The sequence below is a fragment of the Macrobrachium rosenbergii genome, chromosome 54 (genome assembly GCF_040412425.1).
Source record: "Macrobrachium rosenbergii isolate ZJJX-2024 chromosome 54, ASM4041242v1, whole genome shotgun sequence".
NCBI lineage: Eukaryota > Metazoa > Arthropoda > Malacostraca > Decapoda > Palaemonidae > Macrobrachium > Macrobrachium rosenbergii.
In genome coordinates this window covers 21,291,958-21,305,102 of record NC_089794.1, presented here as the reverse complement: position 1 = coordinate 21,305,102, position 13,145 = coordinate 21,291,958, and the positions used below count along the sequence as shown (strand labels likewise).

Genomic DNA, 13,145 nt, shown 5'->3' with positions numbered 1-13,145 from the left:
ATATATATATAGATAGATATTTAAGTAACTGTATACTGGCATAACGTCAATACCCCTCCCTCTAAACCATAATGAAAATACCCAAATATTGCCTCTCATCTCGAGAACACTAGTCAGCCTCGAGAACCAATACTCTCGTGTGGATTAGCATATGAGCGTAGCGTGTGTGTGTGTGTGTGTGCGTGTTCGACGTCCAGGAATTCAAGTTTGATATATTGATTTATATGTGTTTAAAAGTGTCGAGTCTAGATATCTATATATCTGTAATCGTGGGATGCGTCATATTTTTGGAATGTGGATATGTGAGTATTTTCAGTGTGAAGGAATTTCGATGGCTTACATAATTTCACAAGGTGGAAGTGCATTTTTTTTTTTTTTCTGTTTCCGGATCTTTTTTTTTTTTTATCCAGATCCGGTGGATCTTGATGTGGATTTGGTGGGTCTGAATCCATCCGGATTCGGATCTGAGGTGGAAATGGATTTTTGCTGTTACCGGACCTTATTTTTTTATCCAGATCCGATGGTCTGAATATGGAGTTGGTGGGTCTGAATTCATCCGGATCTGAGGTGGAAGTGGAGTTTTGCTGTTATCGGATCTTTTTTTTTTTATCCATATCTGGTTGGTGTGAATATGGATTTGTTGGGCCTGAATTCATCTGGATCTGATGCGGAAGTGGAGTTTTGCTGTTACCGGCTCTATTTTTTTTTTATCCAGATCCAGTGGGTCTGAATATGGATTTGGTGAGTCTGAATTCATCCGCATCTGAGGTGGAAGTGGAGTTTTGCTGTTACCAGCTCTATTTTTTAATCCAGATCCAGTGGGTCTGAATATGGATTTGGTGGGTCTGAATTCATCCGGATCTGAGGTGGAAGTGGAGTTTTGCTATGACCGGCTCTATTTTTTTTATCCAGTTCCGATGGGTCTGAATATGGATTTGCTGGGTCTGAATCCATCCGGATCTGGTGAGATGTGAATCCATATTAGGTAGTATCTGGATATGGATTATATAATTATTTTTTTCTACAAGTACTCCAATTATTATCTGTACACTGTAATAGTTTTACTGGCATTAATTTCACAGCCATTACCACAACTATAACTACTACCATTGTTATTATTATACTAAGATTTAGATAATGGAATAGAATACAGAATTTAGGCCAAGGGCCAAGCGCTGGGACCTACTGTACGAGATCATTCAGCACTGAGAGGGGAAATTGATAGTAAAAGAGGTTTTAAATGTAACAGGATGAAAGCCTCGCAGTCGCACTATCAAACAGTTGTTAGGAAAGGGTCAAGGAAAGTAAGATGGAAGGAGACGAACGGAGGTACAGTAAAATGAAAGAAAGGGGTGGCAGCTAGGGACCTAAGGAACTGACGCTGCAAAGAACCTAAAGCAATGCCTACAGTGCACCGCGTGAGGTGGCCCTGACTTCGCTACTGATTACCCAAGGGGTAAATGTTAGATAATATCGCGCTGGAGCGAAGCGAGATTCCCCAGCCACCCAGTAAAATACCGAGACAGGGCCGCAGTATTTGCTCTTCATTCCGACGAGAATCGAAATTAAAAACTCTCCGGATTATGGAGGTTCGCGTGGCAAGGCGAATGTCATTTTTTTTTCTTGCCCCAAAATGGAATTCAGAATTGGAATATTGAACAATTTTTTTTTTATTCCAAATAGATTGATTCTCTCGCAAAGATTCCTAGTTTCAGGTAGATGAATGACGTCATTGTAAAGGGGTGGTGGGGGGGATGTATAGTCAGTATGTATTAGGGAATATCCATTGGTTTTCAAGTATATATATATATATATATATATATATATATATATATATATACATATTTATATATATATTTATATTACATTATATTCATTATATAGGACATTTGTAGCTTAATGCTTGTAAATGAATCAAGTTGATTTGATAAAATTCATTTATATATATATTATATATATATATATATATATATATATATATATATATATATATATATATATATATATATAATTATATATGTATATATATATTTATATATAATCTCATTAAGTTATCAAAAAACAATCATTTTAATTTATCCATTTATCCTATGATCATAATCTGGCGTTTTATGTAATAATTACCTATGACAAATAAAATGCTCCCGTCTTTTACCAACGGGAAAGAATAATTTTAAAATATTTTACAAATATTACTTAAAAGTATAACGCCACCTTAAAATTGGATCAAGCATCGTATTCCCAAGGATTGTAAGAACATTATGAATTCAAGAGTCAACCAGTTTTAATAAGATTGCATTAAGTCAGTTTTTGAACTCTGTTCCGCCCACTTTCCTCTCTCTCTCTCTCTCTCTCTCTCTCTCTCTCTCTCTCTTAAATGCAGGTTCTATAACCTTCCTTATTTTGAGAGGCCATCGCATCGCATACTGAAAGAATGAGCACAGACCTATTATTTTATACTCGTATGTTCGTTTCCCCATCTCGGCCTCTGTGAGAAATGAAACTAGAATTCTCTACCTACTTCTGTGCTTCCTCAGTCATTTTTCCAGCATCTGTTTAAGCAGGCGTTACTTGAGGCTCTCGGAAGCGTTTCTTCGACCCCTAGCTGCCACCCCTTTTCATTCCTTTTACTGGACCTCCGTCCATATTCTTACTTTCCTCAACCCTCTCCTAACAACTGATTCATAGTGCAGTTTCCCTTTCGGCTCTGAATGACCTCATAGGTCCCAGTGCTTGACCTTTGACCTAAATTTTATATTCATTCCTTCCCATTAAGGAAAAATGGAAATAAAAAAAAATGACATAATCATCGCGACATCATTTAATGTAATAATTATTTTCCAATTTCTTATACCCTCAGTTTCTCTTTCGGCGCTGAATGACCTCATAGGTCCCACTGCTTGACCTTTGACCTTATATTCATTCCTTTCCATTAAGGAAAAATGGAAATAAAAAAATGACATACTCATTACAACGTCATGATATAAAATCATTATTTTCCAATTTCTTGATCCCTCAGAAATGACAAAATCAAGTTTTCGTGATTGGAATTTTCGTCAGAGTGACTTTGCAAATTATTTTTCTTAAAAGCGGAACGATTTCGTTCATCCCGCCGGGCGGGCGCACATTTGAGATTGATTTCCATTTTCAATCGAGATTGGTTTTTTGCGGTTGCGTGTGGTCGGAGAGAGTACATGAGTTAACGTGTTTGTTTTATTATTCTTAATTCTTGTTGTATCTGTTTGGGTGAATGTGGGTTAATGAATGGAATATGAATAATTTCAGAGTCTGCTATTTCTGCGGAGTTATTAATTATTTGTTTTTATGGCAGAATTATCTCGTTCTTTAATTCGGTCCTAAAAGCATCTGGATAAATATATGATTTAATGGGAATGTAATTTGGTGTATGTGTGTGTGTGTATATATATATATATATATATATATATATATATATATATATATATATATATATATATATATATATATATATATATATATATATATCAGCTGAAGACACAGGAAATGATTGACAAGAAACGACAGAGTGCCTAATAACACATCTTTGGGGCACAAAGTGATATATATATATGCAATATATATGAATATATATACAGTGTATATATATATATATGTATATATATATATATATACACACACACACACTTCACACGAATACATGTGGGTGTTTCTAAACGAGTTTATGTTTTTATAAGTAAGCGTCTCTGCGAGCATTACCAAGCCATCCATGCCCTCTTTTGAAACCCACCTACCTTCGCCAGATCGAGATGGTGACCAACCTACACAAGGACCACACCAAGAAGACCGTGGAGCTGGTCATTACGTCCCGCCCGGGGTCCTTTTATTCCCTCACGTGCCAGAGGGCCTTGAACTTCTACAAGCAGCACCCCAACCACCTGACGAAGGCTCGAGTCCTCGACCAGATATCCCGGCTGGAACCGGCGCCCAGGTATGGCGTGCTGGGGTTTTTAGGTTTGATATTTTTTTTTTTTTTTTTTTTTTTTTTTTTTTGGTGGTGGTGCTTAGAGGCTTGTTGCAGATGTAGGTTGAACCACGGGCCTTGCAAGCGTGATCACTGTGCTCTACTACTTTATTATATGTGTACGTAGGTATATATATTATATATATATACATATATATGTATGCATGTATATGAGTATATATATATATATATATATATATATATATATATATATATATATATATATATATATATATATATATATATACATAAAAAAGTTAGTATACCTTAGTTCAACCAGACCACTGAGCTGATTAACAGCTCTCCAAGGGCTGGCCCGAAGATTAGATTTATTTTACGTGGCTAAGAACCAACTGGTTACCTAGCAATGGGACCTACAGCTTATTGTGGAATCCGAACCACATTATAGCGAGAAATGAATTTCTATCACCAGAAATAAATGCCTCTAATTCTTCATTGGGCGGTCGGAGAATCGAACGCGGGACCAGCAGAGTGCTAGCTGAGAACGGTAACTACCCGTCCAATGAGGAACTATGTATACTTAATGTATTATATTTGCATATGTATGTATGTATGTATATAAAAATAATCAACACCCAGTCACGTGAGGAACAGAAATAAATTTCTGACTCACATCAGGATCGAACCCGGGTCTTGCAATTGAAAGGCAAGACCTCTTGCGTGGCGTGGTTGGCAGCGGTCTTGTCTGTAAATTGAAAGACCCAGGTTCGATCCTGACGTAAGCCAGAAAAAAAAAAAAAAAAAATTATATATATATATATATATATATATATATATATATATACATATATATATATATATAATATATATAAGATCCTTTCCTTTTCCAGGTCAGTCCACAGCGTCCTGCACAAATCCCGGGAAGGATCCTTCCCAGACGAACTCCTGTCCCTGCCGTCGCAGAGTTACGGGGCCGACGTCTCGGCGACTTTCCAGGAGGCTTATCTGGTCGTCCTCACGGACGCTGTCATGCCCCTCACTCCTGGAAAAGGTAAGCAAAAATATTTATGAAAGTAAGTATATTATTATGTGATATATATATATATATATATATATATATATATATATATATATATATATATATATATATATATATATATATATATATATATATTTCTAAATAAGGAAGCATATTATTATTATACTTTTATGTGATATATATATATATATATATATATATATATATATATATATATATATATATATATATATATATATATATATATATATATATATATATATCTAAATAAGGAAGCATATTATTATTATTATTATTATTATTATTATTATTATTATTATTATTATTGAGAAGACGACCCCTATTCATGTGGAAGAAGCCCACCACAGGGGGCCACTGACTTGAAATTCAAGCTTCCAAAGAATATGGTGCTCATTAGCAAGAAGGAAGAGATCTCACTTATTAAATGAAACAAATTAAACGATTAAATAGATGAAAATGTATTAAAATGCAAGAAAAATAGCTTTAGGGCAGTAATGCATTGCATCTTCGCTTGAACTTCTGAAGAAGTTCCAGTGGCGTGACAGCCTCCGGGAGGCAGGTCCACAGTCCAGCGGTGTGAGGAATGAAGAAAGGGCCTCTGGAACTTTGGAGAAGTTCGACAGGAGGCACATTTACTGTGTATATATATATATATGTGTGTGTGTATATATATACATATATATATATATATATATATATATTGTCTGAGACTTATTATATATGCTGTCTATTTACAGTTCAGAGGTGCAACTTAACCATGGGGCAGCTGGATTGCGGAGATGGTGGGTGCTTCTACTATGACCAGCAATGTGATGGCATATACCATTGCAAGAACAAGGTGGATGAGCTTGGCTGTGAGTAACTTCAGTCGTTATTGCTTTGTTTCTGTGTCTTACAAACAGTCCTCTTAACTGTCCTGAACCACACTGCTCTTCACCCGTGAACCCTTCTATAAGTTGTCTTGCTTAATGAAAGCCCTACCAAACACCTAAGAGTCTCTTTGGTGTTGGTGACGCCGCTTCTCCATACAGCCAAAAAAATAGTAATAAAACAGTTTATAGTGTTTTGTAATGTATAATCTTTTGTTTTTATTGTAGTGTCCTTTAATTAGCTATCGTTAATTTGTCTTCTTTATTTACTGCACGCCAGGTACGAGAATGTACGAAGACTTTCCAAGAGATCACGACGTACAGGAAGGTGAGATTCTTTCTCTCTCTGAGTTTATATATATATATATATATATATATATATATATATATATATATATATATATATATATATATATATATATATATATATATATACTACTTAATAAACTAACCCCCTCTCTCTCTCTCTCTCTCTCTCTCTCTCTCTCTCTCTCTCTCTCTCTCTCTCTCTCTCTCTCTCTCTCTCTCTCTCTCTGTGTATGTGTGAGTGTCCTGCGTTTGACATTCGCCAGACGAATGAGAGTTAATGCAAATGATGTTTAGCCAACAGGGGCAGATTTATTTTTTTTTTAATGTAAAGTTTTGATGAAGCAACTTCATGCCCATCAAATCAAGTTGCGTTCCAGGCGTAAGAAAAAAAGTTTTTCAAGGCAGACCATTAAAGGAAGTAATATACTGGTGTGTGTGTGTGTGTGTGTGTATATATATATATATATATATATATGTTTATATATGCATATACATATATATTTATGTGAGTGCGTGTGTGTATGTATGTATGTGTGGGCGTGCCCGTACCCCTGCAGGGGCATGGATGCTGACAGAGGCATTGGAGGAGAGCTTGAAAAGAACATTAAGATTCGTGGCTGCAACATGTTACCATTATAGAATGGCGAATGAGGAGGTTGAGAAACGCAGTGCACAACGACTGCAGGATATGCTGAGGTCTTAAAGACCGACATGGTTTGGACCTGTAGTGAGAAGGGAAGAGAAAGGTGGTCAGAAATGCAGTTGACAAGAAGTAGCAGCCCGAAGACTTGCAGGAAGGTGTAGGATATCATATGGCAGTTCAGGCAGAATTCCACATGACAGGAGAGTAGAAGGATTTTTTATTTTAAGGATGGCGATGAAATATCCTAATAAGAGGACGGTTGTTGGAGGAAAGCATCAAGGCCGTCAGTGTACCTCGCGCGGTGCACTGTAGGCATTACTTAAGGTTCTTTGCAGCGTCCCTTCGGGCCCCTAGCTGCAACCCCTTTCGTTCCTTTTACTGTACCTCCTTTCATATTCATTTTCTTCCATCTTGCTATCCACCCTCCTTCTCCTAACAGTTGTCTCATAGTGCAACTGTGGATTTTCCTCCAGTTAAACCTTTCAGACCTTTCTACCCTCAACTTCCGTGTCAGCTCTGAATGACCTCATAGGTCCCAGCGCTAGGCCTTTGGCCTAAATCCTATAATCCTGTAATCCTATCCATTCACCCATTAACTGTTGAGACAAGGATCAACCTTCAGAGCAGATGAAATTCTACAACATCCTCCACCTCCTTTTTATTGCAGATCCGCTGGAGCTGAGTTCAGACATGCTCTTCCGCCTCCTTCGCGGTAACTTCCTCATGGATTCCTTTGACCCAGACGACGTGGAATGGTGCAACACCGTCTACTGGATCGGTGAGTGAAGTCAGGTCAGGTCAGGTCAAAGTTGGGCTAAGCTGAATTTTAATGAATCAAGTCCTAAAATTTTTGTGCAGTGTCGCAGCACCATCACTGGATCAGTAGAAGTGTTCTTAGTTTTGCACCCTAAAAATATGAACGTGTGTGTGTGTGTGTGTGTGTGTGTGTGTGTGTGTGTGTCTGTAAAACCTTGCCTAGCAACTTGACGTAATCTCAAGGAAAACGGTAACGAATTATTTTAATTATTTTTTGGATTGTTGTTGATTTGTATACGCTAGAATTGTGGATTATTGAAATTATAACATTGAATGCTCACGACAGAATTATATAAGTTATAGTAATGCTAATAACAGAAGTATTAAATATAGTTAAGAAAAGTGACAATATCCTTTATTGTTACATGTTAGGATTCAGCATAAATTACCTGCCTCTCCATAACAACATTTATTATTATACTATTTATCATAATGACATATGCTCTTCTTTGAAGTCGCAAGGATTATTATTATTATTTTTATTTTATTATTATTATTATTATTATTATTATTATTATTATTATTATTATTATTATTATTATTATTATTATTATTATTATTATTTTTCAGGGCACAAGGGACACGAAGTGATAACTCGAGAGATAGCAAAAACAGTGGAGAACTGGATGATTGAGGCATACGCAGTCCACGACGAATATGGACTGACCTTCACTTCGAAGCCAACTGTGGTAAGAGTTTCTCTCTCTCTCTCTCTCTCTCTCTCTCTCTCTCTCTCTCTCTCTCTCTCTCTCTCTCTCTCTCTCTCTCTCTCTCAAGTGGGGTATTATACAGTAATAACTTCCTCTATTAATCGTACTAAAATATCCAAGGAAGGTGAAATAAGTGCGGAGTCAAATGTGAAAAATTTATAAAAAGAATGAATAAAATAGAACGAGTAAATAAAATGAAGTGAATTATGATAAGAATCTTTCGCCATATCTTAGCTAGGATTTAAGAAGTTAGATCCTTCCAGGATGAAAAGAGGATCCTTCCTTTGTGACAGTAGCTCTCACAGGATTTAGATCCTTCGTGGTGGTCAAATTTTGTAAAACTTGTGTCCTTTGTATAAGTAAAATTTTGCAGGTGTTATTTTGTGATGTCAAGTTTTTGGAAAGTGCGTTCTTTGTCATAGCAGATTTTTAACAGTAATATCATTTGTCATACCAAATCTCTTCTTAACAGTAATATCACTTGTCATACTAAATCTCTTTTTAACAGCAATATCCTTTTTCATGGCAACTCGTGAAATATTTAGGTCTTTCTTGTAGTAACTTTCATAAAACCTGTATCCTCTGTCATGGCAGCTTGTAAAAGATTACACCTGTTATCATGGCAACTTATGCAAAAGCAATTTCTTTTGCCATGGTAGATTTTGCAGAACAGTCTCCTGCAAGACAACTTTTCAAAAGATGTGTATCTTCGGTCCTAACAAAAATTTTAAGACGTTGTCTTTTCGTTTTGGTAGCTGATTGTAGTGTTTTTTGTCATAGCAACAGTAAAGGTGTATATTTTGTAATGACTGTTTTCCCCTGAAATATATCGCTGCAGCTTGACTAAGAGAGATACATATTGTCCCAACAACTTTTCCAAGGGAAGTACCTTTGTCATGGCAACTTTTTGCCCAAGCAACTTTAGCCAAAGAAGTTCCTCTGCCATGGCAGTGTTTTGTCCCAGCAACTTTTCCAAGGGAAGTACCTTTGTCATGGCAACTTTTTGCCACAACGATTTTTGCCAAAGAAGTTCCTCTGCCATGGCAGTTTTTTGTCCCAGCAACTTTTCCAAGGGAAGTACCTTTGTCATGGCAACTTTTTCCCCCAACAACTTTAGCCAAAGAAGTTCCTCTGCCATGGCAGTTTTTTGTCCCAGCAACTTTTCCAAGGGAAGTACCTTTGTCATGGCAACTTTTTGCCACAACGATTTTTGCCAAAGAAGTTCCCTAGGCATGGCAGTTTTATGTACCAAAAACTTTTGCTAAAGAAGTACCTTTGTCATGGCAACTTTTTGCCCCAACAACTTTAGCCAAAGAAGTTCCTTTGGCATGGCAGTTTTATGTACCAAAAACTTTTGCCAAAGAAGTACCTTTGTCATGGCAACTTTTTGCCCAAGCAACTTTAGCCAAAGAAGTTCCTGTGCCATGGCAGTTTTATGTACCAAAAACTTTTGCTAAGGAGGTACCTCTGCCATGGCAGTTTTTTGTCCCAACATCTTTTCCCAAAGCAGTTCCCACGTCAGTGAAAATTTAACCAAACAGGCTGCACATTCTTTGGATATTTGTTTTTATTTATTCGTCATTTTCATCGACATTCTCAGCATCTTGTGTAAGCTCAGTTTTTCAGTTTATGACAGACTGGAATTTTGTTTCACATTATGATTAATGTAATGATGATAATTACTCAGTTTTATGTTACCTCTGCCCTTATCAAAATCCGATGTTTTGACGCAACAGATTAATGACTATTTATCCTGACATAATTCATCTCCTATTCTCCTACAGTTCAACGGGGATCCTCCATTCTACATCCTGGCCGAGGGTCCTTCCGTGTGCAGGAGAGGAGAACAGGTGAGTTCTAATTAAAGGTAAATGTATGCCAGAGTCCCAGAAAGTTCATTGAGTCACTGACTTCCGTGTACCAACCCAAGAGGGTATTTGTTCGAGTCCCGGTCAGGGTAGGTGAGTATATAGGTAGTCTAGAATAGATTAAGCTGGCCTTATGCCAGCGCGAGCTCTTCCTCCTGAGCAGTCTATAGCAGTTAGATGAAAGTTAATCCCAGGGTATAATGAATTCGGTATCAATGAGGTACCTAAGCATTAATAGTTGGAAGTATAATGATGTGAAGTGCAAAATTACTCTCTCTCTCTCTCTCTCTCTCTCTCTCTCTCTCTCTCTACAATAGTCTCTGAAATACAGCCTTTATTTTCCACATTTTGGCGTTTTTATGGGCTCCTTATATTTGATATATATATATATATATATATATATATATATATATATATATATATATATATATATATATATATATATATATATATATATATATATCAAATATAAGGAGCCCATAAATATAAAAAATGTGAAAATAAAACTACATTTCAGAGACCAAACTATCTCCCTCCTCAGGCAAATGTTTGCCTGAGGAGAGAGACGGTTCGGTCTCTGAAATGTAGCCTTTATTTTCCACATTTTAGTGTTTTTAAGGGCTCCCTTAACTTGATGGAATTCTGTTTTAACAGAAAATATTTCAGTCATATATATAATATACACACATATATATAATTACCCTGTCACAACAGGTATCGATCCGCGTGATGGTGTTCAACCTGATGGAGACGACTATCCAAGCTATGCTGCTCATTCACGACAGTCCCGACTACCGCTTCATCCACGTGGAGTCTGGAGGCCGAGTCCAGCACTACAGTCCCAGGACTTCTTCTGGGCAGCACCATCACCTTCTCTTTGTAAGTCTCAGAGGCTGAAATGTGAGGGGTGTGTTAACACACTTAGAAGTGTCCTTAGTACATGGGGAAGTGTCTTAGTACGTGGAGAAGTGTCCTTAATACATGGCGAAGTGTTTAGTACATGGAGGAGTGTACTTATTACATGAAGAAGTGTCTTTAGTACATGGAGAAGTGTCCTTAGTACATGGAGAAGTGTATTTAATACATAGAGAAGCATCCTTAATACATGGATAAGTATCTTTGGTACACGGAGAAGTGTACTTGATGCATGGAGAAGTGTCTGTAGTACATGGATAAGTATCTTTAGTACAGGGAGAAGTGTACTTGATACATGGAGAGGTATCTTTAGTGCATGGATAAGTATCTTTAGTACACGGAGAAGTGTACTTGATACATGGAAAAATATCTTTAGTACATGGATAAGTATCTTTAGTACACGGAGAAGTGTACTTGATACATGGAAAAATGTCTTTAGTACATAGAGAAGTGTCTTTAAAGGAGAAGTGTCTTGAATAAATGAAGTGTCTTTCATACATGGAGAAATGTTTGTACAAAGTGCAGGTAACACCTAAGATTAAAAGACCTCAACTTAGCGGACTTCCGCACCTGTCAGGTATCATCTTTATTTTTTGCTATCCCCCATTTCAGACGAGATGCATTTTTTAAATAAATCTCCTAAATTGAATGTTAAGGGTAAGGTGCAGGTTAGGAACTGTGTGGAATTGTTGTTAGCTGTAAGATATCTGGAAAATATTCAAGTGCAGGCTATACTAATATAGGGTCTTTGTAACTTGACACAAACTGGTACTTATCAGAAAGGCAGACTACCCAAATGTTTGAGCAAGGAACAAATTCTGACCTGCCTTCTGCTGACGGCTTGTGAATTCATGTGTTTTGGTTTTATTTTGTTTTTCCTCATATTTATTTGTTTATCCACGTTTACTGTAACTGGTCTCTCTCTCTCTCTCTCTCTCTCTCTCTCTCTCTCTCTCTCTCTCTCTCTCTCTCTCCTTCCTGACTGATTTCTCTCTGGAACCCTCTTGGTTTTAGTATGGTCTGTTGAATCTCTCCATAATAGTTTTCAGCTGAAGATTCCAGAAAGAAAGAAAGCATCTGTTAAGTTCAGGTTCTACTGTATGGGTGCCTTTATACCCATGAATATCATAATATCCTCGTTTCAGATCGAAGGGCACGGAGCCAAGGAGGTCATGATCCCACTGGCCATCAAGAAACAGTCGGGCATTGTGGAGGTCACCATCGACGCAATATCCCAGATGCGACAGGACTCGGAAACGTGGGAGGTTGAAGTTATGGTAAGGTGGATTCTTCGGGTTTTTGTAGGGAAGTGACTGAGGAATAAATGAGATTATTTTAGCATAGCTGAGGTTATTGGATGATGATTGGGTTCATAAGAAGGTGGTTGGGGTTATATTAATGTTTTTTTAGGCTACGGTTGTCGATTGAGGTTGTAACTAATACCCTAAGGTGAGTGAGGTTTGGTAGGGCTGTTGAGGTTATGGTGGGGAGCTAGGTGCTTGAGATTATGGTAGCGTTCTTAATGAAGTGATTGAGGCTACAATTCTTTGGTTGTGGTCATAATGGTGTGTTTGATGTTATAGTTTTGTTGTTGTTGTCATAATTAGGTTGACTAAAATTACAGCAAAACTATTGTTGACGTTTAAGAATAGTACCAAAGCTATGCCAGGCTGACAGATGATATCACTTTGTAGATTAATGTTTTTTATTCGCCTTCTCCTCGCAGCCAGAGGGCGTACCGGTACGTAAACACACCTCTCTGATGCTGGACCTCGAAAACCGTGCCATGGTGTACGAGTTCCTGGACGTGATCGTGGAAGAGAGTCCTATCATTCCTTTCAGCATTCTCAGGAGGTTCATCTCGGGTTCTCCTGCAGGGAAGATATCTGTTTCAGGTGAGACTAAAGGATCTTTCCAGAATAGATGAATAGGTAGATAAATAGATAAATTGATATTGTGGCCTTGTATAAACCATCTTTTTATTGCAGTTCAAA

General features: G+C 37.2%; 1 protein-coding gene across 1 annotated transcript in view; it reads left to right on the top strand.

The window, feature by feature from the left end:
* LOC136834844 (CD109 antigen-like) overlaps positions 1–13,145 on the top strand; it is a 252,263-nt gene that overhangs the window by 224,947 nt on the left and 14,171 nt on the right. Inside the window, 10 exon segments of the mRNA XM_067097626.1 lie at positions 3,780–3,967; positions 4,852–5,012; positions 5,759–5,875; positions 6,171–6,218; positions 7,510–7,620; positions 8,229–8,347; positions 10,153–10,218; positions 10,951–11,115; positions 12,297–12,428; positions 12,878–13,046. Of these exon segments, the coding sequence (XP_066953727.1) occupies positions 3,780–3,967; positions 4,852–5,012; positions 5,759–5,875; positions 6,171–6,218; positions 7,510–7,620; positions 8,229–8,347; positions 10,153–10,218; positions 10,951–11,115; positions 12,297–12,428; positions 12,878–13,046 (1,276 nt within the window).